The sequence below is a fragment of the Ursus americanus genome, chromosome 13, assembly GCF_024610735.1.
Source record: "Ursus americanus isolate L20-20 chromosome 13, mUrsAme1.1.p, whole genome shotgun sequence".
Taxonomy (NCBI): domain Eukaryota; kingdom Metazoa; phylum Chordata; class Mammalia; order Carnivora; family Ursidae; genus Ursus; species Ursus americanus.
The window spans coordinates 21,504,802-21,529,483 of NC_142139.1; the positions used below are offsets into that span (position 1 = coordinate 21,504,802).

General features: G+C 35.1%; 1 protein-coding gene and 1 pseudogene across 1 annotated transcript in view; both read right to left on the bottom strand.

Moving 5' to 3' along the window:
- SCLT1 (sodium channel and clathrin linker 1) overlaps positions 1-24,682 on the bottom strand; it is a 204,364-nt gene that overhangs the window by 92,265 nt on the left and 87,417 nt on the right. The window contains exons 10-13 of the mRNA XM_045798986.2: positions 23,180-23,270; positions 19,242-19,333; positions 9,558-9,735; positions 5,937-6,035 (exon numbers count right to left, since the gene is read on the bottom strand). Coding sequence (XP_045654942.2) covers positions 5,937-6,035; positions 9,558-9,735; positions 19,242-19,333; positions 23,180-23,270 — 460 coding nt within the window. The remainder of the gene's footprint in view (positions 1-5,936; positions 6,036-9,557; positions 9,736-19,241; positions 19,334-23,179; positions 23,271-24,682) is intronic.
- On the bottom strand, positions 14,248-14,339 carry LOC148109066 (U6 spliceosomal RNA; annotated as a pseudogene).

Here is a 24,682-nt window from a genome sequence, read left to right on the forward strand (position 1 = left end):
TGATTTTTAATCCATTCTGATACCCTATGTCTTTTGATTGGAGCATTTAGTCCATTTAAATTCAGAGTAATTATTGAAAGATATGAATTTAGTGCCATTGTAGTACTTGCAAATTTGCTATTCCTGTAGATTGTCTCTGTTCCTTTCTGGTCTTTGTTACTTTTGGGCTTTCTGCTCAAAGGATCCCTTTTAATATTTCTTGCAGGGCTGGTTTAGTGTTCACAGATTCTTTCAGTTGTTGTTTATCCTGAAAACTCTTTATCTCTCCTCCTAATCTCAACGACAGCTTTGCTGGATAAAGTATTCTTGGCTGCATAATTTTCTCATTTAGCACACTGAATATATCATGCCGGTCCTTTCTGGCCAGCCAGGTCTCCGCGGACACATCTGCTGCCAGCCTTATGTATCTACCCTTGTAGGTTAAGAACCTCTTGTCCTGAACTGCTTTCAGGATTTTCTCTTTATCTTTGAAATTTGCAAGCTTCGCTATAGTATGTCCAGCTGTTGACTTATTTTTGTTGATTTTGAGGGCAGTTCTCTGTGCCTCCTGAACTTGAATGCCTGTTTTCTTCCCCAGATTAGGGGTGTTCTCAGCTATAATTTGTTCAAATAAGCTTTCTGCCCCCTTCTCCTGCTCATCTTCTGGGACCCCTATAATATGGAAATTATTTCACTTTATGGAATTGTCAAGTTCCCTAAGTCTCCCTTCGTGATCTAGTAGTTTTTTCTCTCTTTTCAGCTTCCTTATTTTCCATCATTTTATCTTCTATATCAATGATTTGCTCTTCTGCTTTGTTCATCCTCATTTTTATGGCCTCTACTTAGGACTTCATCTTGCTAATAGCATTTTTAATTTTGGCCAGGCTGGATTTTAGTTCTTTTATCTCTACAGTAAGGGATTCTGTAGTGTGCTCTATGCCTTCTTCAAGCCCAGCTAGTATCTTTATAATCATTGTTTTAAATTCTAGTTCAGATATCTTACTTATATCCATATTGATTACATCTCTGGCAGTGAGTACTACACCTCCTGTTCTTTATTTTGGGGTGAATTTCCATCTTGTCATTTTATTCAGGAAGGAAAAGAAAGAGAAAAAGCAGTAACAACAACAATAGAACAAAACAAAGCCAAAAACTAGATCCTGGGTGTGTTCTGGTTTGCTTGTTAAAAGAAACTAGATCCCAAAACAAGAACAAAAAACTTAGATATATAAAAAAATAAAATACAATGAAAGGAAACAAAAGATTTTATATATATATATTATATATATATGAATGAAATGTATATATAAATAAAAATTAAAAAATAACTTAAAAAATTGAAAAAATAAGTAACTGAGAAAAACAATACTGAACTAAAGAATAAAAATAGAAAGAATGCTATATACTGTTTTTCCCAAGAGCTGAAGCTTTGCAGCCCTCTAGGATTAGTAAACTTGGTGAGAGCCAACTGTTTGTGCTGGTCTTCTGGGGCAGGGGCCTATTGCACTGATTCTCAGGTGGACATGCCCTATTGCAAATGTGCGTCCCATGCACAGAGGCAGGGCTCAGTGTAAGGCTCCACTAGGTGGAGCTATTTTGTTCCCTGAAGGCTTAGAGCAACCATGGATGGGATGCGTGCCTCACTATCTAGCCCTGGAGGTGAAAGTTTGCACCCCCACCCTTCAGTGAGCCCTCAAAGAAAAGCAATCAATCCCTCTTCATCTTCCCAGTTTCTGTCAGACCTCTGTGTTCACCTGGCCTGTAACTGAGCATTTTTATCTCGGGCACGCGGCTGAATTCCAAAACTCCAAATTTTATGCACTCCTGGGGCATGAACCCACGCTGTTCCTCCTGGGGGGGAGGGTGGGTCTTGCCACGCTTCTGTCTTTTGCTGGACCCTTCCCAGGAAAGTGGTCGCAAGACCGTGCAGCAGTTCACAGTTTATGGAAACACAGAGCAGAAAGCAAACACCTATACTCGCTGTTTTGCAGCCAGTTTCCCCACTCCTATGCCTGGGAACTCTGCCCCACTCACGTTATCACCTGTTCTTCCTGTGACCCCAGGGATCCTGAGAGCATGCTGTTATCCCTGGGATTCTGTGCTGCTTCACCACCTGAGTACCTTTAAGCCAGGGACAACGCCCACTTTAGCAGACTTCTAAAATTCTGATTTTGCTTTCCTCTGCTTATAATACTTTGCAGTAGCCTCCTTAAGCAGGTTGCCTTCCCTCCCCCATATCCTCAGCTACATAACCCTGGATTCAAATCTCCGCACCTCCTACCTTCCAAACAGTGGTGGTTTTTCTACTTGTAGACTTCCAGCATTTCTTCTCTCAGATCTCCGATTGATTTCTTAGGTATTCAGAATGATTTGATAACTATCTAGCTGTATTCAAGGGATGAGACAAACTGAAGGTCCCCCTACTCCTCCTCTGAGAGAAAGAATCTTAACCAGGCTTCACTCCCAAGGCACAGCCTGTCACAGGGATTGATTTAACAAACCCGAGATCACAACTTGAGCTGAAATCAAGAGTTTGACGTTTAACCAACCAAGCCACCAGGCGCCCCAACGTGAATTTATTTTAGGATCAGAAAATCAGAGGGTTTCTTTCTTTCTTTCTTTCTTTCTTTCTTTCTTTCTTTCTTTCTTTCTTTCCTTCTTTCTTTTTTTTTAAAGATTTTATTTATTTATTTGACAGAGAGAGACAGCCAGCTAGAGAGGGAACACAAGCAGGGGGAGTGGGAGAGGAAGAAGCAGCTCCTAGCAGAGAAGCCTGATGTAGGGCTCGATCCCAGAATGCTGGGATCACGCCCTGAGCCGAAAGCAGATGCTTAACAACTGCGCCACCCAGGCGCCCCAGTTAGAGGGTTTCTTATATCGTGAATACCTTCATAAAACATTTTTATCACTAAAAGTCACAAAATTTATTAAAGATTTTAAAGATATGCCATCAAAAATATTTCAAATTACAGCCAAAGATAACAGTATTCTTAATCCTAAGAATAGGATAAGGATTCCTACAGAAATGATATACAAATTAATAATTAAAAAAAAAAAAAACCAAGGTTTTAGTTTGAATTCTGCTTCAAATTAGAAATTTTATCTTAGGAAATCACCTAATTTCAGCCTGTGACAAAGTAACAGATTTCAAAGGAACACTTTTTTTTTTTTTAAAGATTTATTTATTTGACAGGGACAGCCAGCAGAGAGGGAACACAAGCAGGGGGAGTGGGAGAGGAAGAAGCAGGCTCCTAGCGGAGGAGCCTGATGTGGGGCTCGATCCCAGAACGCTGGGATCACACCCTGAGCCAAAGGCAGATGTTTAATGACTGCGCCACCCAGGCGCCCCCTAAGGAACACTTTTGCATCAAGAAACATCATACAGAGAACTTGTACAAATGAAAACTCTACCACTTAGTTGCTTGGGAGGAAAGCAAGCACATTATCTTTACTTTTTTAACTGATGAAACTTTTTAAAACAAATTTACTTCAATCTAACTAGGAGAGAAATAATACTGCCCATAGAAAAAATACAGGTTAAGAAAAGAATTAATACCTTTATTTTATCCAGTAATGGAATATATAGTGTATCCAACTATCTTATAGGAACTCATTTTAAAGGAAAGGATTATTAGTTTTCAATCCTTTGTGTTAACCATTTCATAGATAGTCTTTATGAATATATAGGAAAGCACTTTAATGTAAATATTACAGTAAAAATGGAAACAGTAGTTTTGCAAATTCATGTCTCTGACACAAATATTAAATAAAAATATTATTGGAAAAGTGGCTGATTCCATATCTGAGGCAGGGAAACTACAAGATGAGAGAGGAACATCATTTATGCAAAAAAGCTACAGAGACAATATGAGAAGAAAAAAATATGGTAATGGATTATAACAGAAGAATAAAGATGAATGAAACCATCATGATATTAAAAAAGAGGGGGAAGCGCTTCTTTACTGAGAAATGACAGCTAATAAATGTATAAAAAGGATAGAATATGATCATTTGTAATCACTCCTTGTAATATTTATCTCAGGCAAGGATTATCAATGGATGCTAAGACCACTAGATGAAATTTTTGGTAGAAAGTATACCTGTACAGTCTTCAAGTATTTTCCTCAGTGATTTCTAAAGTATACAAATGGAGAGTTCTGGTCTTACCACATTAACCATGTGGTCAAGCTGAGTTTCAACCAATGCACAACCTTATATTATAGCTTCCTGATGTGATCAAGTGGGGGATATACATATCACTCTACCAGAAATGACCTAAATCTAATCAAGAAGAAATGGTCACATGAATCCAGATATGGAATATTCTGGATTGTACAAAGGATTCTTTGTCATACACAGAGGAAAGCAGAGGGCTGGGTTAAATTGAGGGAAACTACAGAGACATAGCAGTCAAACTCAATGATACATAAATTTGGATTGGATCCTGGATTTAAAAAACCAAAAAGCTAATAAAGATATTTTAGGGAAATTAAAGTGTAGATTAAAATAATTTTGATTTTTTTTTAAGGTATGGTAATAGTGGTGTGGTTGTGTAGTAAAATGTCCTTTCTCAGGAGGAAAACATGCCAAAATATTTAGGAGTGAAGTGTCATAATGCCTGCAGTCAATGTCCAAATGTTTGGCAAAAGAGTGCGTGTATGTATTTAAAGAGATGGAATGGGTGTGGCAAGACATTAAGAATTATCTGGGTAAGGGGAAAACAGGTGTTCACTGTACAGCTTTTAACCTTTTTATGGGTTTGAAAATTTCTAAAAACAAAAGAATACAAAATTAATGGGAAACAATTTCTTACAGTGCTTGAAAGGAGAGCTCAAGAATCAACAGACTTGTATTTACATCTAGTTCTGCTACTTCCTAGAGGTAGAACCCTAAAGCAAGTTACTTATTTTAGTTTACTTAATCTTTAAAATGGGTTTTTGTTTTTTTCCTCCACAATTCACTTTACGCTTTCAAACTTTACCACACCACTTATGAACGGATTCATATCCATACCAGAAGAAAAGGCAAATAGATGTTATGTCTTGTCCCTTTATATGAAAGTAAACTTACATTTCCCAGTTTTAATTTGCATAAGCCTCACAATTCAAACCAAAAATCAATTCATTAGTTTAACACAAAAATCAGATTTAGTCTTGATAACAAAATTGAAAATAACACCACAATTCACAAACTGTGCAAGTGCCAGCATGATGTGATCAAAACAATGCTGGACTCAGTATAGCAGGAGAAGGTACGAGTCTAAATTCTGGCTTTAACTGGGTGGCTCAGTCGGTTAAGCATCTGCCTTCGGCTCAGGTCATGATCCTGGAGTCCTGGGATCGAGCCTCACGTTGGGCTCCATGCTCAGTGGGGAGTCTGCTTCTTCCCTTTCCCTTTGCCCCTCCCCCTGCTCCTTCTCTCTCTCTCTGTCTCCCTCACTCTCTATCTCTCTCAAATAAATAAATAAGATCTTTAAAAAAATAAACTCTGGCCTTAATTGGTATATAACTTTGAGTGAGTCAACAACCGCTTATGGTTTCAGTCTCTTTACCAATAAAAAAAGAGGTTAAACCAGCTTTCTCCTGTCCTAAGCTCCTCTAAGATTCTGCAAGCCAACAGTAGGTTTTCTTCTCTTGCATCTTATGCATTCTAAGTTTTTTTTTTGAGGATTCTTAAAAATTTTACACTTCAGGTGTGTTAATCTTCATTATATTCCTAGCCTAAACCCTTCTCCTCCTCCCCAACTTCCTCTGTCTCCACCTCAGCCCCACTCTAGCTCAAATGGTAGGGGTATCCTGAGATGATTTTTATTTGAAATTTAGCACAATTGGTTCAGTTAGCTGATAGTTAATTAGCTAGTTCCATTAGGTAAAAGCTTAGGTAGTATTTAGTCTTAGGTTGTGAAATTCTGTGAACTTTTGAATTTTAAATAATTTTAAAGTTTAAAGACTCCTTACTTCCTTCCTGGTTCTTATGGCAGCATCTTGCAGAAGCCGAGAGATCGTTTCTTTCATTTTTTCTATATCTTTTTCTTTTTGCTTCTCCTCAAGTAGAGCCTTCAGAAAAATAATCATTTGATGTTATTATAAATCACATCATTATTAATAAAGTAACAGTAAATGGTTAAAAACCTCTCTACTAATCACTTTGTTGAAAACAAAATCTTATTCTAAACTTCTGGGACATCTCCACTTGGAATCTTGCCTAAGTTATGAACGATACTTATTTTCCCTAACCTTCTCACCTGACCTTGTCCTAAAAATTTATTATTTTACTCTGGTATTTATTTCGGCCAGGCACATCACTCTTCTAACCTCCCAGCTAGAAATCTTAAGAGTTATTTTTCTTTTTTCCTTTACTCTCTATACAAAATAAGTCATCAAATCTAGGTATTAAAGTCTTGGAAAAAAAACTCTTGGACTTCCCTTTCTTTCCATTATTTGGTATTATTCAAATTACATCCCTTGCCACCTAACTCCTTGATGTTTCTATTTATCCAATCATTTTCATCTCCCAACTAAAAAATACTCCTATAATCCTAGTTCTGTTGTCAGTCATACCCCATTTCTCTGCTTCCCTCTGGAGTAAAACTCCTGTAAAGTCTGTGCTTGCTCATCTCCAATACTTTTTCTCTCTTACACCAACTCCAATCAGGCTTTCACCATCCATAGTCTCCATTAATAACCAACCCATGAGTCAATTTTGAATAACTATCTTATTTGATTTGTCAGCAGCACTTGAGATGACTGATTACTCTCTTTTCCCGTTTTACTTTGCTTATTTGGCTTTTAGCACACCACAGTATTGGTTTTCCTCCTAATTCACCGATCATTCCTTTTTAGTCTACATTGCTGTTTCTTCCTCTTCTCCTGAACCTCTTTAAAAATTGCACTACCTGGGGAGCCTGGGTGACTCAGTCAGTTAAGCGTCTGCCTTCAGCTCAGGTCATGATCCCAGGTCCTAGGATCGAGCCCTGCAGCCCTGCGTTGCCTTGTTGCTCGGGCTCCCTGCTCAGTGGGGAGTCTGCTTCTCACTCTTCCTCTCCCTCTGTCCCTCCGCACTGCTCGTGTTCTCTCATCCTGTCTCAAATAAATAAATAAAATCTTAAAAAAAACCCCTGCACTACCCTTCAGAGGGGAGATGGGGGGGGTGGATGAAACAGGTGATGGGATTAAGAAGTGCATGTGACATGATGAGCACTGGTGATGTATGGAATTGCTGAATCACTGTACTACACACCTGAAACGAATATAATGCTGTATGTTAACTATACTGGAATTAAAATAAAAGCTGAATTAAAAAAATAAAAATTGTACTACCCAAGACTTAAGCCCTTAGTCCTTTATCTCCATCTGTCCTTTGAGGTTCTAATCCGGTTTCATGGTTTTAAATATCATTTATATGCTGACGACTCCCAAATTTACATCTCTAGACCAACTATCCTTCTGAATTGGGTGTTATATGCAACTGATAAATTACTGAACACTACATTGGAAACTAATGATGTACGATACTATATGTTGGTTAACTGAATTTAAATAAAAAATTAAAAAAACCACACACAAATTATCTTTCTGAGCCTGGAACTGCTCCAATTTTAGGCCTTACTGAATCTCTTTTTTTATCATTACATAATAAGTGGCCCTGTGTTCTGATTCCACTACCTTCTAAAGATACCACATTCCCATCTGTCTTTTTTAAATTGTTTAACAAATTTCCTCCTGCTTAAATAGGTAAGCTAGTGAGAATTAACAGCTGTTTTTTTTTTTATTCAAGTAGAATTATTAGCGTGTTACATTAATTTCAGGTGTATAATATAATGATTCAACAGTTCTTTTTTTAAAATTATTTTTTATGTATTTATTTTAAGTAGGCTCCATGCCCAACGTGGGGCTTGAAGTCATGACCCTGTCACATGCTCTACCGACTGAGCCAGCCAGGCACCCATGATTCAACAGTTCTATACATTACTCAGTGCTCATCATAAGTGTACTCTTAACCCCTTCACCTATTTCACCCATCTCCCCATCCACCTGCCCTCCCTCGACTATCAGTTTGTTCTCCATATTAAGAATCTGTCTCTTTTTGTTCTTTTCTTCGGTTTCTTAAATTCTACATGAGTAAAATCACATGGTATCTGACTTATTTCACTTGGTATTATACCCTCTAGGTCATCCACGTTGTTGCAAATGGCAAGACTTCATTCTTTTTACGACTGAGTAATGTTCCATTGTGTATATATATACACCACATCTTTCATATATGGATAGGCACTGGTTGCCTCCATATCCTGGCTATTGTAAATTATACACTAACAGCTGTTTTGATGTAACAATGTTGTGGGAGAGAATGGGACAATGAGGAAATAGGGAAGCAACATAAAAGAACCTTAATAGGCTGTGTTTCATGTCTGTTTGTACGATTAGTGGAGAGAATCTTTGACTTTTTGGAACTAGCAACTGAAGGTGGGACTCCTGTAACAATTAAAGAATGGGTCAGGAGGGAGCTTAATACTGTAGCCATAAACAGCCTCTTTAAGGGTCCATTGACTTGGTACCTGAGTGAGAAGATTTAAGGGATAGGCAATGAATATCATTACTTCTCTGTCCATTGTGCTTACACAAAATGTTCATCTTTAGTGACCTGATATTAACAATGCTCATGTGACTAGGCTTCAAAGGGGAAAGATAAACAATTTTGTCTTGCTCTGAACTGTTCTTGGAGTAAACTCTAAGGAAAAAAGGAAACATAAATAAAGCAAGTATTTCCTTTCTACTCCAATATATTTCCCAGTAATTATGCATAGGTTAGGTATTTGATAAATATTGTTTAAATGAAGTAATGATTTAATGATCTCTAAAGGAAGCAACAACATTAAAAACAAATCTATCCACTTGGTGACTTCTATGAACTATATACCATTTATATGGAAGTAATAAAAGAAAAAAACTATAATATGTGATAGCATAGGAATCACAATTGTTAGAGGGTTAGAAAAAGAACAGTGACATGAAGGTTCCAGTTAATAAATCTTTACAGCTAAATTTAATTCCTGTCAATTAAGCTTCTACTCCATTAGAGCAATTATGTAGGTGATGAAGGGGAAAAAAAGATGAGAAAGATTAATCTGATTCAAACTGAATAAAATAGAGGGTATACTGCAGTAAAGTGCCACAGGAGATTTTTTAAAGTATGAGACTATAGAGGATGAAGATTACTTACATAAGGATTGGAGACATAAAATCTGATATGAAAGCTTTGGGAAAGGGTCGACATTTTATCATATTTTGTTTTATTTTATTTTTTAGTAATCTCTACATCCAGTGTGGGGTTTAAACTCATGACCCAGAGATCTAGGGTCGCATGCTCTTCCCAACTGAGTCATCCAGGTCCCCCTATTTTATCATGTTTTATGATTAAGTCTTACCATGAAGAATATAGTATGTCTGTTAATGGAGAGCACAGCAGTTATCATTTTCTTGTGTTCATTCTGTAATTACTGACTCCCTTATTATTAGGTCATAAGGGGGAATGTTCAGTATTATATTATTTGTAAACATGTTTACTAGTTTTCTTACCTGATTTTTTTGAAGGTTAGCTTCTTCTAAGAGCTGCATGCTATTTCTGGCTCTTACAATAGCTTCATATTGTTCATTTTCTAATTCATTGCACTTTGCTTGTAATTCTCTGGTCTGTTTTTCCAAATGTGTTTTTTGTGCTCTTAATTGGGTGGTTTCTTGGATTGCTACACAGAGTCTAAAAGTAAATAATTACATTGCAAAAGTTAAATATTTTTACAGGGAAGAAGGAAAATAGGAGATTTACTGAGCATCTATTATAGAACAAACACTATTCTGGTTACTTTCACATGTATTTTCTATTTTCTCATTTGATCTGCACAAAAGTTTTATAAAGTAGGTTTCATTATTTCCATTTTAAAGAACAACAGACCCAGAGAGGTGAAGCATTTGATTAAGGCCATATGGCTAATGAGCTGTGGGGCTGAGGCTGAGCCTAGATATTCTGACTCTAATTATATTACACTTTCTACAGTATCACAGTGTATTAGTTACATAATAATGTTTTAAAGCAACTCCTTAAAGAATGAGTTATTCTATTTATATAGTCTTTTAAAAATTTTCCTTTTTTGATTAGCTTCCTTTACCCACTCTCTACCCAGGTAACCCATGTTAATTTGCTAACGTGTATCTTTGAATATTTTTCTCTATGTTCATAAAATCGTATACACATATATACACATGTACATACATAAGTATACAAAGTATATATACATTGGTCCATAGGTTTTGTGTTTTTTTTAAGATTTTATTTATTTATTTGACAGAGAGAGAAAGCCAGCGAGAGAGGGAACACAAGCAGGGGGAGTGGGAGAGGAAGAAGCAGGCTCCCAGCGGAAGAGCCTGACGTGGGGCTCAATCCCAGAACGCTGGGATCGCCCTGAGCTGAAGGCAGACGCTTAACGACTGCGCCACCCAGGAGCCCCTGGTCCATAGTTTTTAAACATAATTTGTGTTATAAAAATGAAAATCATAATATATACCCTTTTCTACACTTGCTTTTCTCCTTCAATATATAAATCCCCTCAAGGAATACATCCAAAAGCACTTTCTTTTCCTAGTCTGATGGATGGAACTTCATTTCATTGTTAATTTGTATTTCCCTGATTACTGGAGAGTTTAAGCATATTTTTAGTTTGTTAGCCATGTGAACTGTCCTCTTTGAATTTCCTTTTCATATCCTCTGCCAATTTTTTTTTTTTAAGATTTTATTTATTTATTTGACAGAGATAGAGACAGCCAGCGAGAGAGGGAACACAAGCAGGGGGAGTGGGAGAGGAAGAAGCAGGCTCACAGCAGAGGAGCCTGATGTGGGGCTCGATCCCATAACGCCGGGATCACGCCCTGAGCCGAAGGCAGAAGCCCAACGACTGCGCCACCCAGGCGCCCCTCTGCCAATTTTTCTGACGGGTTATTTGCTTGTTCCTTTATATGAACTCTTTGAATATTAAGATATAAGGCCTCGGGCTGTTCTATATGCTACAAATATTTTCCCCAAATCTATTGTTTTGGTTGTTGTTGCCTCCTGACTCTGTTTAGGAAATCTTTACTACACTAAAAATGTTCACTTTAATAATAGCTAAATTTGACATTTAATACAGCTAAATTTTTCAGCGTGTAGGACTGCATTTTTTATAAAGACTATTTCCCTCTTCCATAGATTGTTAATGTAATTTCTTAGATTTCCTCAAAAGATTGCTATGCTTTTAATATTTTTACTGGTAAATCTTAAATGCATCTGGAGTTTACTTCTGAATATGCTATAAGAGAGAAGTCCAATTTAACTTTCTTCCAGATTGATGGTCAGTTGTATGAATACTATTAGTAACTGATGAATTGAAATAATCCCTTTAACATACCTAAAATATGCAAATATAACGATTTACTTATGGATTATCATGTTTCATTGACCTATGCATCTATTCTATACTCAAATCACATCAATATGGCTTTATAATAGGTTCTGATACACTATAGTAAGACAACTCTTCTCTTACATTTCATATGTTTCTTTGTTATTTTCAGGCATTTCTTTTTTCTAAGTGGTGGCAGGAGAAGCATTCTCTATTCTCTCCCCACTCCCACTACCCACACAGAAGAACTGGGAGGAAACTTGCCTGCTCCAGCACACCTCATACTCTCCCAGTTTTGGGAAATGAGAGAACTCAGCCTACCTTTTATGTCTCTATTTTTAAAATATTTTTGTTGTTGCTGTTGTTTGGTATATCTGCTTCAACCTGAATGAAGTGAGTTAAGGTCTGCCACCATTTTAGTCAGGGTTCTTAGTTGCCAGTAGTAGAAGCCAACTCTAATTTAGGTGGAAAAAGGGTTTATCAAAAGGATATTGGTAAGTTCACAGACTTACTGGGAGAGCTGGAAAATCAAGTTTGAATCTTTGTAGCAAGGGACATGCTCAAAACTTCACCACAGAATTAGCTGATTCTCTCATGAAGAGCTCTAATCTGGGGAATGCCCCAAACATAGAAGGGAGATGAGATACAGATGGCCCAAAATAATGACCATAACTATATTTTTATCAAAACCACCTTTTCATCAAATTTCCTAGCTTTTGCATCACATATTTAACTATCCCATTACTTGCTGTACTTAGGTTTATTAATGTTGTATCTTTTTCAAAATGGTGCCATTTTTCATTACATAAGGTCCCTCTTTATTCTGTTTACTGCTTTTTACCATGAAACCAGACCTTGTGTAATACTGACTGTCACTCCTTCTTTTTGTTTATAGGTGCTAATGTGCTCCACTAAAACCTTTATTTTAAATTTAAAACTAATTCTCTTCATCTTCCCTTCCTTGAGATCTATGTTCTAGTTCATCTACTCTGTTTTAGGTGTTTTCTAATATAACACATTATTGGGCCTTACTTTATACTTTTTTAGACTTATTTATTTATTTTTAGAGAGAGAAAGAGAGACAGAAAGGGAGGGAGGGAGGGAGAGAGAGAGAGAGAGAGAGAGAGAGAATCTCAAGCAGACTCCCTGCTGAGCACAGAGCCTGACTTGGGGCTCAGTCTCATGACCTATGAGATCATGACCTGAGCCAAAATATATGACATTATTCAATCTATTTTACTATAGTTAAAGCATTTGTGGAAGAAAATGAAGCAGTCTTTACCTCTCTCAAAGAAGCACAGGACATACTGCACTTTATTAGTATTAGTTCGCCATTTGTTTTACCATGGCCTCTTTGGGGCCAGGCAGAGCAGGTGACTCATGAAGGGCATGTACTAACTTCATCTCTCAAGAACAAGCTTTGTTTAGGACTGTGTGAATTCCAATCCTCAGTCAAGGTTCCTTGACACTCACATCCAGGCTTCATACCCACGCATGTCAGAAAAAGCCTTGCAACTAAATGTTTCACATGCATTCAACAGTCTAGCAGTCCCACCAACCACTTGGCTCAGAAAAGTCAAGACTGATGTTAGAAGTGGAGTGGAGTTACAGTAAAGCAGATTCAGATCATCAGCTTCATAATTTTATAACATAAAAGGCATATTACTACTATTCTTATTCTCATAAAGGCACTTCTACATGCCCTATAGCCAAATCTTATAAGAATCCTGTCAACTTGCTAAATTGGGTCAAGTTCTCTCTCTGTAATAATGGCAACAACAAGGATAACAGCAAAAACTTGTAATAACATTCTTTGTGCTAGGTGCTTTATGTTAAAGAAAACATAATCCTCAATATCTTCAGCAATGCTGTGAGATAGGTTATATCATTAATCTATGAGGTAGGATATAAACTTATAGAAGATAAGAAATAGGTTATATCATTAGATGGAGAAAGAGAAGTACAGAGAGGGTAAGCAACATGCCCAAGGTTATTTATCTAGCTACTGGTGAAGCCAGAGTTTGAACTCAGTCTGGGTCCAGAGTCCATGTTCCTAATAAATATACTATACTGCCAAACACAAACTTCCACTTAAATGATACAGATTCAGCCCACAGATCTATGTAACTATAACTACACAGCAAGGGGCTGTCATTTCAAGTAAAGTTGGGGGTAAGAAGGCATACTAAAATCCAGGGTTATGAATGAAAGTCTGAATATTGAACGTCATTGCTCCCGGACTCTTTCTTCAACTTTGGAATACACTCAGGCTTGTGCACTTTTACTCCTACGCCACAGCAGAAGACTGATGAATCCTACCCTGGGGAAACTAGCCCAAGAAAGATTCTGATATATGGGGACTGCCCAAGGAAAATGCTAACTTACTGCCTAAACATAATACAGTAAAGTCTGCCAGACCACAATCCGCCTATGCACACTTAGCCTCCTATCTGCTTTTTGGTGTCTTACTCTTTTTTTTTTTTTTTTAACTGAGATATATTTGACATATAACATATATTAGTTTCAAGTGTACAACATAATGATTTGGTATTTGTATACGATGTAAAATGGTCATCACAATAAATCTAGTTACTATACATCACCACATACAGCTACAATTCTTTTTCTTATGATAAGAATGTTTAAGATCTATTCTCTTAGCAACTTTCAAATATACAGTACAGTACTGTAAACTATAGTCACCATTTAATACATTACATCCTATGACTTACGTCTTTTATAACTGGAAATTCATAACTTTTGACCACCTTCACCCATTTCACCCACCTCCCCCCCCCCAAATCCACCAGTCTGTTCTCTACTTACGAGCTGGTTTTTAAGATATGGAATAATTCATGAATTTGCCTGTGGGCCATGCTAATTTTCTCTGCGTTCCAATTTTTAGTATATGTGCTGCTGAAATAAGTACTTTGTTGTCTTACTCTTAAATATCAATGGATAGAAAGGATCACCAAACACCAAGAAAGACAGATGGGCACATAGAAAAAAAAGGAATGTAGAGAGAGCAAAGACAATGATAGCAGAAGAAAGCCTTATAAAATATATATTTCATATAATGAACCAAGATACAACATCTATTAAATAAGAATAAGCTACTACAGAAAAAGAAACAGAATTAAGAAATGGCTCTTTAAAATAAAATTAGGATAGCTAAAATAAAATATTCAATAGATGGTTAATTAGAAGAAAATTTAAGGAAACCTCCAAGAAAGGAGAAAATAAATGAAGGAATGAAAAACAAGAAAGAAAAGATAGGAAAATTAGGGAATTGATCCGTAAGGTCCAATACCTAACTAATATTAAGTTCAAGAAAAAAGAACAGAGAAAAAAATGAAGAAAACTATCAAATGAAAAAGATCTATAAAAAATTCCTTGAACTGAAGGACATGAGTTTCTAGACTGAAATGTCCCCAGTAAGATGAATGAAAAAGGATTCTCACTGCATGTACACGCTGTGCAATTTTAGAACACTGATTGTGGTGGTGGTGGGTGGATGACCCTAAAAGTCTCCAGAGGGAAAAGAGGAGTCACATATAAACAATTGTAATTTTGAATGACATAAATTTTTCCTATAGCTAGAGGCTAGACAATTTGAGGAAAATATCAACATTCTAAGGAAAAATGATTTAAAACCTTGGATTTCCAAACTATGATTCATTATTGAACAGAACTATTAAACATCTTTGAAAGTAGGATAAAGATACTTCTAAATAAGCAACATCTTAAAAAATGTGTCCCATGTGTCCTCAGAAAGCTGACGGAGAATGGTATCCATTAAAATGAGAGGATCAACAAAGAAAGCAGCAGCCATGGGGATGCAAAAGACACAGGCTCCAATACAGAATGGCAAGAAGGAAATCCCAGGACCACAGTGAATTCAAGTTTTAAAATGAGAGCCTGCATCAGTCCTAGCGAATGGTTTGAGGCAGGGGATGGAGGACACCAATGGATTTCTTCAAGAAAAGGATGTAATTACAATGACCTCATGTGGTTGACCAGATTGAGAGGCATTTTAGAGGTTTGATAGAGTATTTAGCTATGAATTAGTATGAAGTACACAGAAAACTTGCTATGTGAAGAAATGAGGTAATCAACAAAAACCTATTGTTCATTACAGTGCTTGTGGTACTATTGATTTTGAAACAATGCTTATATATTTTTCCTTTGATATAAAGTAAAAATGGATAAAGTCAATTTATCCAATTTATAACTATTTAACAAACAAAACTTGCCTTATAGACCTGATACAATAATTAAATAATTTTATTTGGTCAACAGCAATATTAAAAAATATTCAGATTAATTTGCAAACATTTCATAATAAATCAAGGAGCTATAACTGTGGAAAAGATTTAAGACTTTTAGTCATTGTAACACTGAAGACTGTTTTATTTGTGACAGTTTATTATAGACCTTTGTTTCTACCTTTTTCTATTTCGTTAAGACCTTTAAAACAATTAAAATCCAAAACCATAAATTATCATTTATTATTGTAAGTAGACTAGTTTTAAAATAATAAACTTGGCGCTGGGTCCCCTACATATTCTTCTCTCATTTAATCCTAAAAAAACTGCAACTAAGTGAGATTGTTTAACTTCTTTAAGATATAAAGACAGAATCTACTAGAACCAGAAATCAAAGCAATTCTTCCTCTAAATCTCAAAATCTTTCTACTCCAATTTATAGTTCTGTGTCTAGATAGCCTCACCTTGAGAATATCAAATTAATCTTCACAAAATATTAATTTCATCATGCAGTCTTGGATAAAGAATTTGTAATACATCACATGAAATCCAAATTTGACTAATTTTATTTCCAAGGTCCTCCATATTTTATCCAACCATATTCACCAATTTCCAATGCATGACTTTCCAAAAGACCATATTTCAACATCTTTAATTAAAAAATTTATGTATTCTATTATGCTTAGGAGTACGGACAGCAAACAAAAAGCTGAACAATGATTAGAATGAAATTCACTTTTTACCAGTCACCTAAGACTTCTTAGTCCTATTTGCATATTCTTATTTTAAAAGAAACACCAAATTTTAAAATATGAAGAGGTAGTTTAAACCAATTCCACTCATTTAACTTCTGCCTTATTTAGCTGAGCATATACAAACCAGCAGAATTTTTCCCAGAAAGAACTGTCATTCTCTGGAGGAAATTCTCAGGATCCATGAATCATCTAAAAAGGGGGAGAGGGGTACCCTTTCTTTGAAAGACAGCAGGAAATAACTTATACATCTTAGGTGTTTATGACATTTGAAAGGATCACGAATAATAATTTTAAAAATAATAATAATTTTAATAATGGCAATAACGAGCATTTTTATTGAGGCCACAATGTCTCTGATTTTGTGGAACAGAGATGACCATTAAAAACAAAACTTTTCTGACAGTTCCATTAAATAGGATACATTTACACCTAAAACAGAGTGGCTGAATGTTGCTTAGAAACAGATCTCAAGTACATTAATAACTCTTTCTCTTTTATAAAAATACAAGACTTTTTAAACTTTAAAGTATATAACCCTTTTTTAAATCAAGATAGTAACAATATTAGTTTAATAGCTCTAAAAGGCAGCCAATGTAAAAATTTTCTTTTCGGAGGTGGCTAGTTGCATACTGGACATTAAAAAATATCCTTAGATTTTCTTATACATGCAGTGATCTCTTCTTAGAGAGCTATTTGTTTAGGTTGTATTATAGCCTCATACTAAAAGCAAAAATAATTAAAACAACAATAACAAAAATCCCCAAACTCTCAATACTAAAAGGACAAAAAGCACTGCTGAATGAAAAAAACGACTTGATTCTTTATGATTCAGTACTATTAGAATCAAAAGGAATTAAAATTCACTATTCAAAAGTTTACTGATTTAAGTCTCTAGCATTTATTTTCATAGCATAGAATAGCTACTAAGATAATAGAAATGAAAATCTACAACCACAGACTTTTTCTCTAAGGTTAACTCAAAGAAGTTCAGGAAAGCAGTAGTACAATCAAATCAATCAATAAACTACTGAAAAGTTTAGAAAAATGAAAAACAAACGCCTAAAACCCTAGCACTTAAAAATCACAACTCTTTTCATCGGAATTTCAAGTTAGTAGTTAAAATCAATTAGTTCTCAACTGCCATGAGGAAAGAAATTATTTTTATTAATACTTGGAAACAGAAGGTCAAACATACTAATTTTTTTTTCTCAACAAACAATAAATTACCTTTGGATCTATGACTAGAAGTGAGATACCAATTTTTAATGTGCTCAGATCAGCAGACTATTTCTGAGTGTAAGAGATTCCAATCACACAGAGTAGATTTCTTGGCTATCAATCACGAAATGAATTTATGGGCTATGGTCACTGTATCTTTAATAGATTACAAATGACAATTTTCAAGTCTTTTAAGGGAACATTCAACAAGGACTAGGGAATAACAAAAACAACAAAAGATTTTATAGTGCACATTTACATTAAGATAGCAATTAAAGACAACCTACAGAATATATTTAAAAAGTAGTCCAGACCTTCAAAGATAACTGAAAATTATTGCTCCAGAAGACTCCAGAGAAAAGACCTATAATGATTTCTTGAGTATTTTTTTCTCTTGTGTACCTACTTAGTAAGATAGTTTCTCTGTTTAATTTTTAACCAACTTTGTTTTTTTTTTTTTGTTCTGCGTCATTTTTTATTTTAATATATCTTGGAGAATGTATATCATTGTTTCCTTTATTTTTTTATTTTTATTTTTTTTAATGATTTTTTATTATATTATGTTAGTCACCATACAGTACATCGTTTTTCTGCTTTAAGATGGAAAGAACATTTCTGATTTGGGGATTGACTAAACGTGACTATGATTGCTTTGGGGAAAAGGTAGACAGAAATGATCTTTGAATACAGACGTAGTGAAGAGAAGGGCCATATGCACCCCAATGTTCATAGCAGCAATGTCCACAATAGCTAAATCGTGGAAGGAGCCGAGATGCCCTTCAACAGATGACTGGATCAAGAAGTTGTGGTCCACAACTAATGAATCATCGAGCCTTACATCGAAAACCGGGGATGTACTGTATGGTGACTAACATAATATAATAAAAAATCGTTATTAATAAAAAAAAAAAAAAAAAAAAAGAAGTTGTGGTCCATATATACAATGGAATATTACTCAGCTATCAGAAAGAACGAGTTCTCAACATTTGCTACAACATGGACGGCACTGGAGGAGATAACGCTAAGGGAAATAAGTCAGGCAGAGAAAGACAACTATCATATGATTTCTCTCATCTATGGAACATAAGAACTAGGATGATCGGTAGGGGAAGAAAGGGATAAAGAAAGGGGGGGTAATCAGAAGGGGGAATGAAACATGAGAGACTATGGACTATGAGAAACAAACTGAGGGCCTCAGAGGGGAGGGGGGGTGGGGGAATGGGATAGGCCGGTGATGGGTAGTAAGGAGGGCACGTATTGCATGGTGCACTGGGTGTTATACACAACTAATGAATCATTGAGCCTTACATCGGAAACCGGGGATGTACTGTATGGTGACTAACATAATATAATAAAAAAAAAAAAAAAAAAAAAAAAAAAAGAAATGATCTTTGAATATACATTCAAAATATATCAATGTTTTGAATATGACTTTTTAAATAAATAATCTCCAATAAATCAGATTTAAAACCTATGATTATAGTTTGTTTAGCAGTTATAAAATGCACATTCTAGAAAATATCATAAACTGAAACTCCAATGTGGAAAACCTTTTGAAGCTTATAGAGAAAGATAGATATATTTACAATTTACCTTGTTTCTAATTGTTTTATACTAGATTGTAACTGCTGTAAACGCCTATCTGATGCTTCCTCTCTTCCTTGGGCAGACAACATATCCTCCTCCTAGAAAATAAAGAAACTGAAAGCTTGAGTATGTGAAAATACAATACATCATTATACAACATAGAGAAAAGAATTCACTCTATAAAGTTATTATACTTCTAGAATTTAATGTTAAGTTTAAAGGAGGGATACCAATAGAGCGTTATCTAATCATGTCCTTAAAAATTGATCTAGATGTCTGAAAGCTGTCCATGAAATCTGTTTCACTAAAAAAAATTCTGTAGCACAGTATTTATGGTATGACTCATTTTACATTAAAAAATTTAAAAGTATATGCATATATATACATAGAAAAAAGGTCTTTAAGCTATAAACAATCTGTTAACAGTGATTATTTTTTAGGGATTGGACTGCAAGGTAATCTTGCATTATCTCTATTATATATTTTGTATATACGTTGTGCTTCTCTTTATATTTTTCTATATTATTTGCATTTTTATAAATAGCATGCACTACTTTTATAACTAGAAAAGTAATAAAGTTGAATTTTCAAACAACTAAAAAGGAAAATAAGCAATAAGAGTTTGGAAATAAATCATGCATATATTAAAAAAGGGGAAGAGAACCTCATTATAATTTTGTATTAGAAAAACAATAATCAAAAGTCATTGTATATAAATTTCTACCAGTATTTCGAACTATTTCTGTAGTGCAAATCTAACAAAACAAAGCAGGGATTTGTATGCAGATAATCTGCTTTAGAATATGCTCTTTTAACTTGGTAATACAGCATCCCATTATAATCATAGGATATTTCTTTTCTGACCTAGCAATGCTTTGAAATAAATAGGTCTGATTTGTACCATCTTTAGAAAAAATCCTTTCTATCCTTTCTTGCCTTCTGTTATATTAAATATTTTTTACATACCATTTTAATTCTATTGACTTTTAGCTATATCTCTTTGAATTATTTTTTAGTAGTTGCTCTAGAGATTATAATATGTATCTTTAACTCATCCCAATTTATTTAGAGTTAATACTTAGTTCAGAGGAAACATTGGAACCTTGCAGCAATGTATTTATCTCCATGTACCATCCTAGTCTTGAGTGCCATTGTTATATTACATCTGCATACTTTATAAATCCAACACATAGGTAGAGATCACTGAACTCTACCTCTGAAACTAATAATACGTGATATGTTAACTAATTGAATTTGAATTAAAAAAAAGAAAAAAATAAATCCATCACATACACTGCTCAATTCTGCTTTAAAGCAGTTGTATATTTTAAGGTATTAGAGAAAAAAATGTATAAAAGTTATTTCATTTACAATTATTGTTGCTCTTAATTCCTTCCAATATCTGAGTCACCATCTGGTGTCCTTTCCTTTTAGCCACTTAAAGTATTTCTTTTGGCATTCTTTGAAGAACAGCTCTGCTAGTAACAAATTCAGTTTTGTTTATCTGAAAAAGCCTTTATTTTACCTTCATTTTTGAAGTACAGTTTCACTGGACATAGAATTCTTAGTAAGCATTTTTTCCCTTCAGCACTTCAGGTATACTATTTCAATGTTTTCTGCTTCCACGTTTCTTGTAAGAAGTCAGCCATTACTCTTATCACTGTTCCCCTTTTCATGCCATTTTCCTGTTGCTGCATTCAAGTTTTCACTTTATAACTGGCTGTCAGTATTGTCATGATGTGTAGAAGTAATTTTCTTTGTGTTTATCCTACCTGTTTTCCACCACATTTTGGAAGTTTCCAGCCATTATTTCTTTAAACATCTTTTCTGTCCCTCTCCCTTCTGCAATTCCAGTTACACTCCTGTTGGCTTGCTTCGTATTTTCCCACAGATCTCTGAAGTCTTGTTCATTTTTCTTCCATCTTTTATTCTAAAGATTTTTATTTACTTATTTGACGAGAGAGAGAGAGAGAAAGAGGGAGAGGGAGAGACAGCACAAGCTGGGGGAGTGGCAGGCAGAGGGACAGGGAGAAACAGACTCCCTGCTGAGCAAGAAGCCTGATGCAGAGCAAGGTCCCAGGACCCTAGGATCATGACCTGAGCTGAAATCAAGAGCCAGCCGCTTAACCGACTGAGCCACCCAGGTGCCCCACATTTTTCTTCCATCTTTTAAACTCTGTTTTTTGGATAGGAAAATTTCTGTTGATCTGTCTTCAAGTTCATTGCTTATTTCTTCTGCTTTTTCCGATCTATTATTGAACCCATCTAGTTAAATTTTTATTTTGGTTGCTGTACTTTTAAATTCCAGAATTTCTATTTTTAAAACTATTTTCTATTTCTCAGTTAAAATTCTCTATCTGCTCCATCACTGAAGCCTTATTTTACTCTAACTTAAATACACATTTTCTTTAATTCCTTGAACATATTTATAACCGCTTATTTGAAGCCTTTGCCTCTTAAATCCAAGAGCTGGGTCTGCTGACAGTGAATTTGTATGGACTGCTTCCCCTATCCCAGCCCCATAAGTCACACTTTCCTGTCTAGAAAGCTTTGGTTGAAAACTGGATAATACAGGTAATGCATTGCAGTTACTTTGGATTCTGTTTTGTTTTTGAGGATTATTGGCTTTTCTGTTCAAGGAGGCAATTATCTTGCCTCAATTCAAACTCTGGAATGTTTCTCCTATAATATGCAGCAGCTGTCATCTATAATCAGTTCTTATTTCTTTCCACGGTTGCTTTTTTAGCTAGGCTTCCTGGAAATCCTCCTGTGCCTATATACTTCAAGGATCAGTCAAGTTTGGGCAGGGGTAGGGCTCATCCTCTTCATGATTTTGTTGCTCTTAGAGAGTCCCCTGTAATTTCAAGCTGCTCTGCCTGCTTTGGGCTCTGTCCTCTGATACTTCAAACATTAAGGCTTCAGCTTTCTGTTGCTTGAACAGCACACATTTCAGGAATGCAATCAATTATAAGAAGCAGTAAACTCAAATATATAATATAGCTCTATCTTCAAGAGTAGTTTTCTTTCAGGTCCTTGCCTACTTTTTTACTGAACTCCCTCTCCTACCCCCATATGCATACTTTGGCTGTCCATCATGGATCTGGTCAGAGTTTATACTCAGAATTTAGGTTTCTTTCTGTTTTTTTTTTGTTGTTGTTGTTGTTGTTGTTCTCTTGCTGCCAATATTTCTTTAAATTTTCAACTGCTTTTCCGACGTTAAACTTTGATCTTGGCCATTTAAGTCCATGTAAAGCTGCTGTTTTCTGAAGCCACAGCTACGGCAGCTGGCGAGAACTCTCAAGTCAGAAATTCAAAAACTTACAATTCTTACCTCTTTCAGTGTCTTCCTGTTTTCGGGTGTGTCCCAGTGTTTTAAAGAATGTATCCAAGTTTTATAACTGCTATCTATGGGAAGTTTTATATAAGCCTTTCAGGAATCCAACATTATTAGAAATCTATAATCAACTTTCACATATTAGGAAATAAGGCTTAGAAAACACAGCTAGTAAGTACCACAGGTAGAATTTTTAATAATTACATCCACCTAAATCTGAAGCCTGACCTTTCCTTGACACCTTCCTGAAATGTCCCTATTACACATAAAAACCAGAGTCTCTTATGCCAATAAGTATTTCCATAAATAACACAAAATATAGTATTAAATGCTTCTTTTCATCTGTGTATTACCAATTAAACTTGGTCTTGCCTTAATATGTCTTTCAGTAATGATGTATTTAGGAATGATTACAATGTTTTACTGACTCAGGATAAAATGAATGGAAGTAAAGTTATTTCCAAAATTATAATTTAGCTTCCTAACTTCATATCTTATATTGAGAGAGCAATACAATGATTTTTAATTTGTTTTCCAGCAACCCTCTTTAACACCTAATCCAAAATAGTTTAATAAGAAGACTCCAGTTGTCTTAGAAATAGGAAAATACCTTCTTTCGCATTTGTCCTTGAAGATCTTCAGTCGCGTTAGTTAACTCTTCCACTTTTGCTGCTGCAACTCTCAGATCTAACTTGGCTTGCCTAAAATAGAAAGTAAATTAATAAGCACTTTTCGTAGACCATAAAGAATTTAAAAAGCTAGAAAACAAATCTAAATTTGGTAAAATCAGTAGTAACTCTTATGTACCTAAAAATGGATCTAAGGGGTAGATACTGAAAGATTGCTTTATTACTGATAAAACGCACGTGGAAGAGAGTAAAGAGGAAAAATATAGGTGAAGGCCAGGGGTATAAAGTGGGAGTCATTAATACTTTATTCGGACGAATTACTATCATACTCAAATGATTCATATTTCATGAAAAAGCATTTTATCATCTTAGTAAATTACCTAACAAGAATGGCAGTGCTAAGTAGAATATAGTTATGTTTATAACTTCCTGAATTTATAGAGTTAAAGAAGTATTACTGATTGGCTTTTCTATGAAAATGAACCAAAGCTTCAATGCCTTGATCATTCCTTAAACACCAGAAGTATGGGGGCGCCTGGGTGGCACAGCGGTTAAGCGTCTGCCTTCGGCTCAGGGCGTGATCCTGGCGTTATGGGATCGAGCCCCACATCAGGCTCCTCTGCTGGGAGCCTGCTTCTTCCTCTCCCACTCCCCCTGCTTGTGTTCCCTCTCTCGTTGGCTGTCTCTATCTCTGTCGAATAAATAAATAAAATCTTAAAAAAAAAAAAAAAAAAAAAAAAAAAAAAACACCAGAAGTATGTATTATATAACCACTTAACATAATGAATTCAAACTTTTTCTCAAGGATAGTAGTTACTTTTTTAGAAATTGTAGTTGCAAAGGACAAAAATAACAAGTTTTTTAAATGTTCCATTAGTATCAAATAAGTTTCAATATCTTCTTGACTCCCCATAGAAAAAGATTTTAGAATAGTAAGACTTTCTGAAACAGAAAAAAAGATTTTTAATATCCTACCAATTAAGAATTAAGTATGAATACAAAACACTTGGATTATGTATAAAACATACACTTTTAGGAGCAAAGCTACTTTAGTGGAAGGACTGCCCATATTTATTTCTTATTTATATTTTATGTAGGTATTATAAATCAATCGCTTTACTGTTGTTGGACTTAAAAAATTATTTGATGAGAAATTCACAATACATGTTAACTGATTTACTTTTGGCTCTCTAACAATATTTATAAATTGTATTACTGATTAGCATAAAACAATAGGAAATAAAAATCTAACCGTAACTAAAATGTATCCGATAATTATTAGGTAACAGAAACTGTCCTAAATGCTTTGCAGTCATCTCACTTATACAATCAACTTTCTCTGTGAATTAAGTACTATTAAGACTATTCCACCAAACTGAAGTCAAGAGAGTGAGGTTGACAGAGATTTACCAACTTGCTCAAGGATTCACAAATTAAGTGAAGAAATTGGTATTTAAACAGAGTCTTCTATGATACCGTCTAAA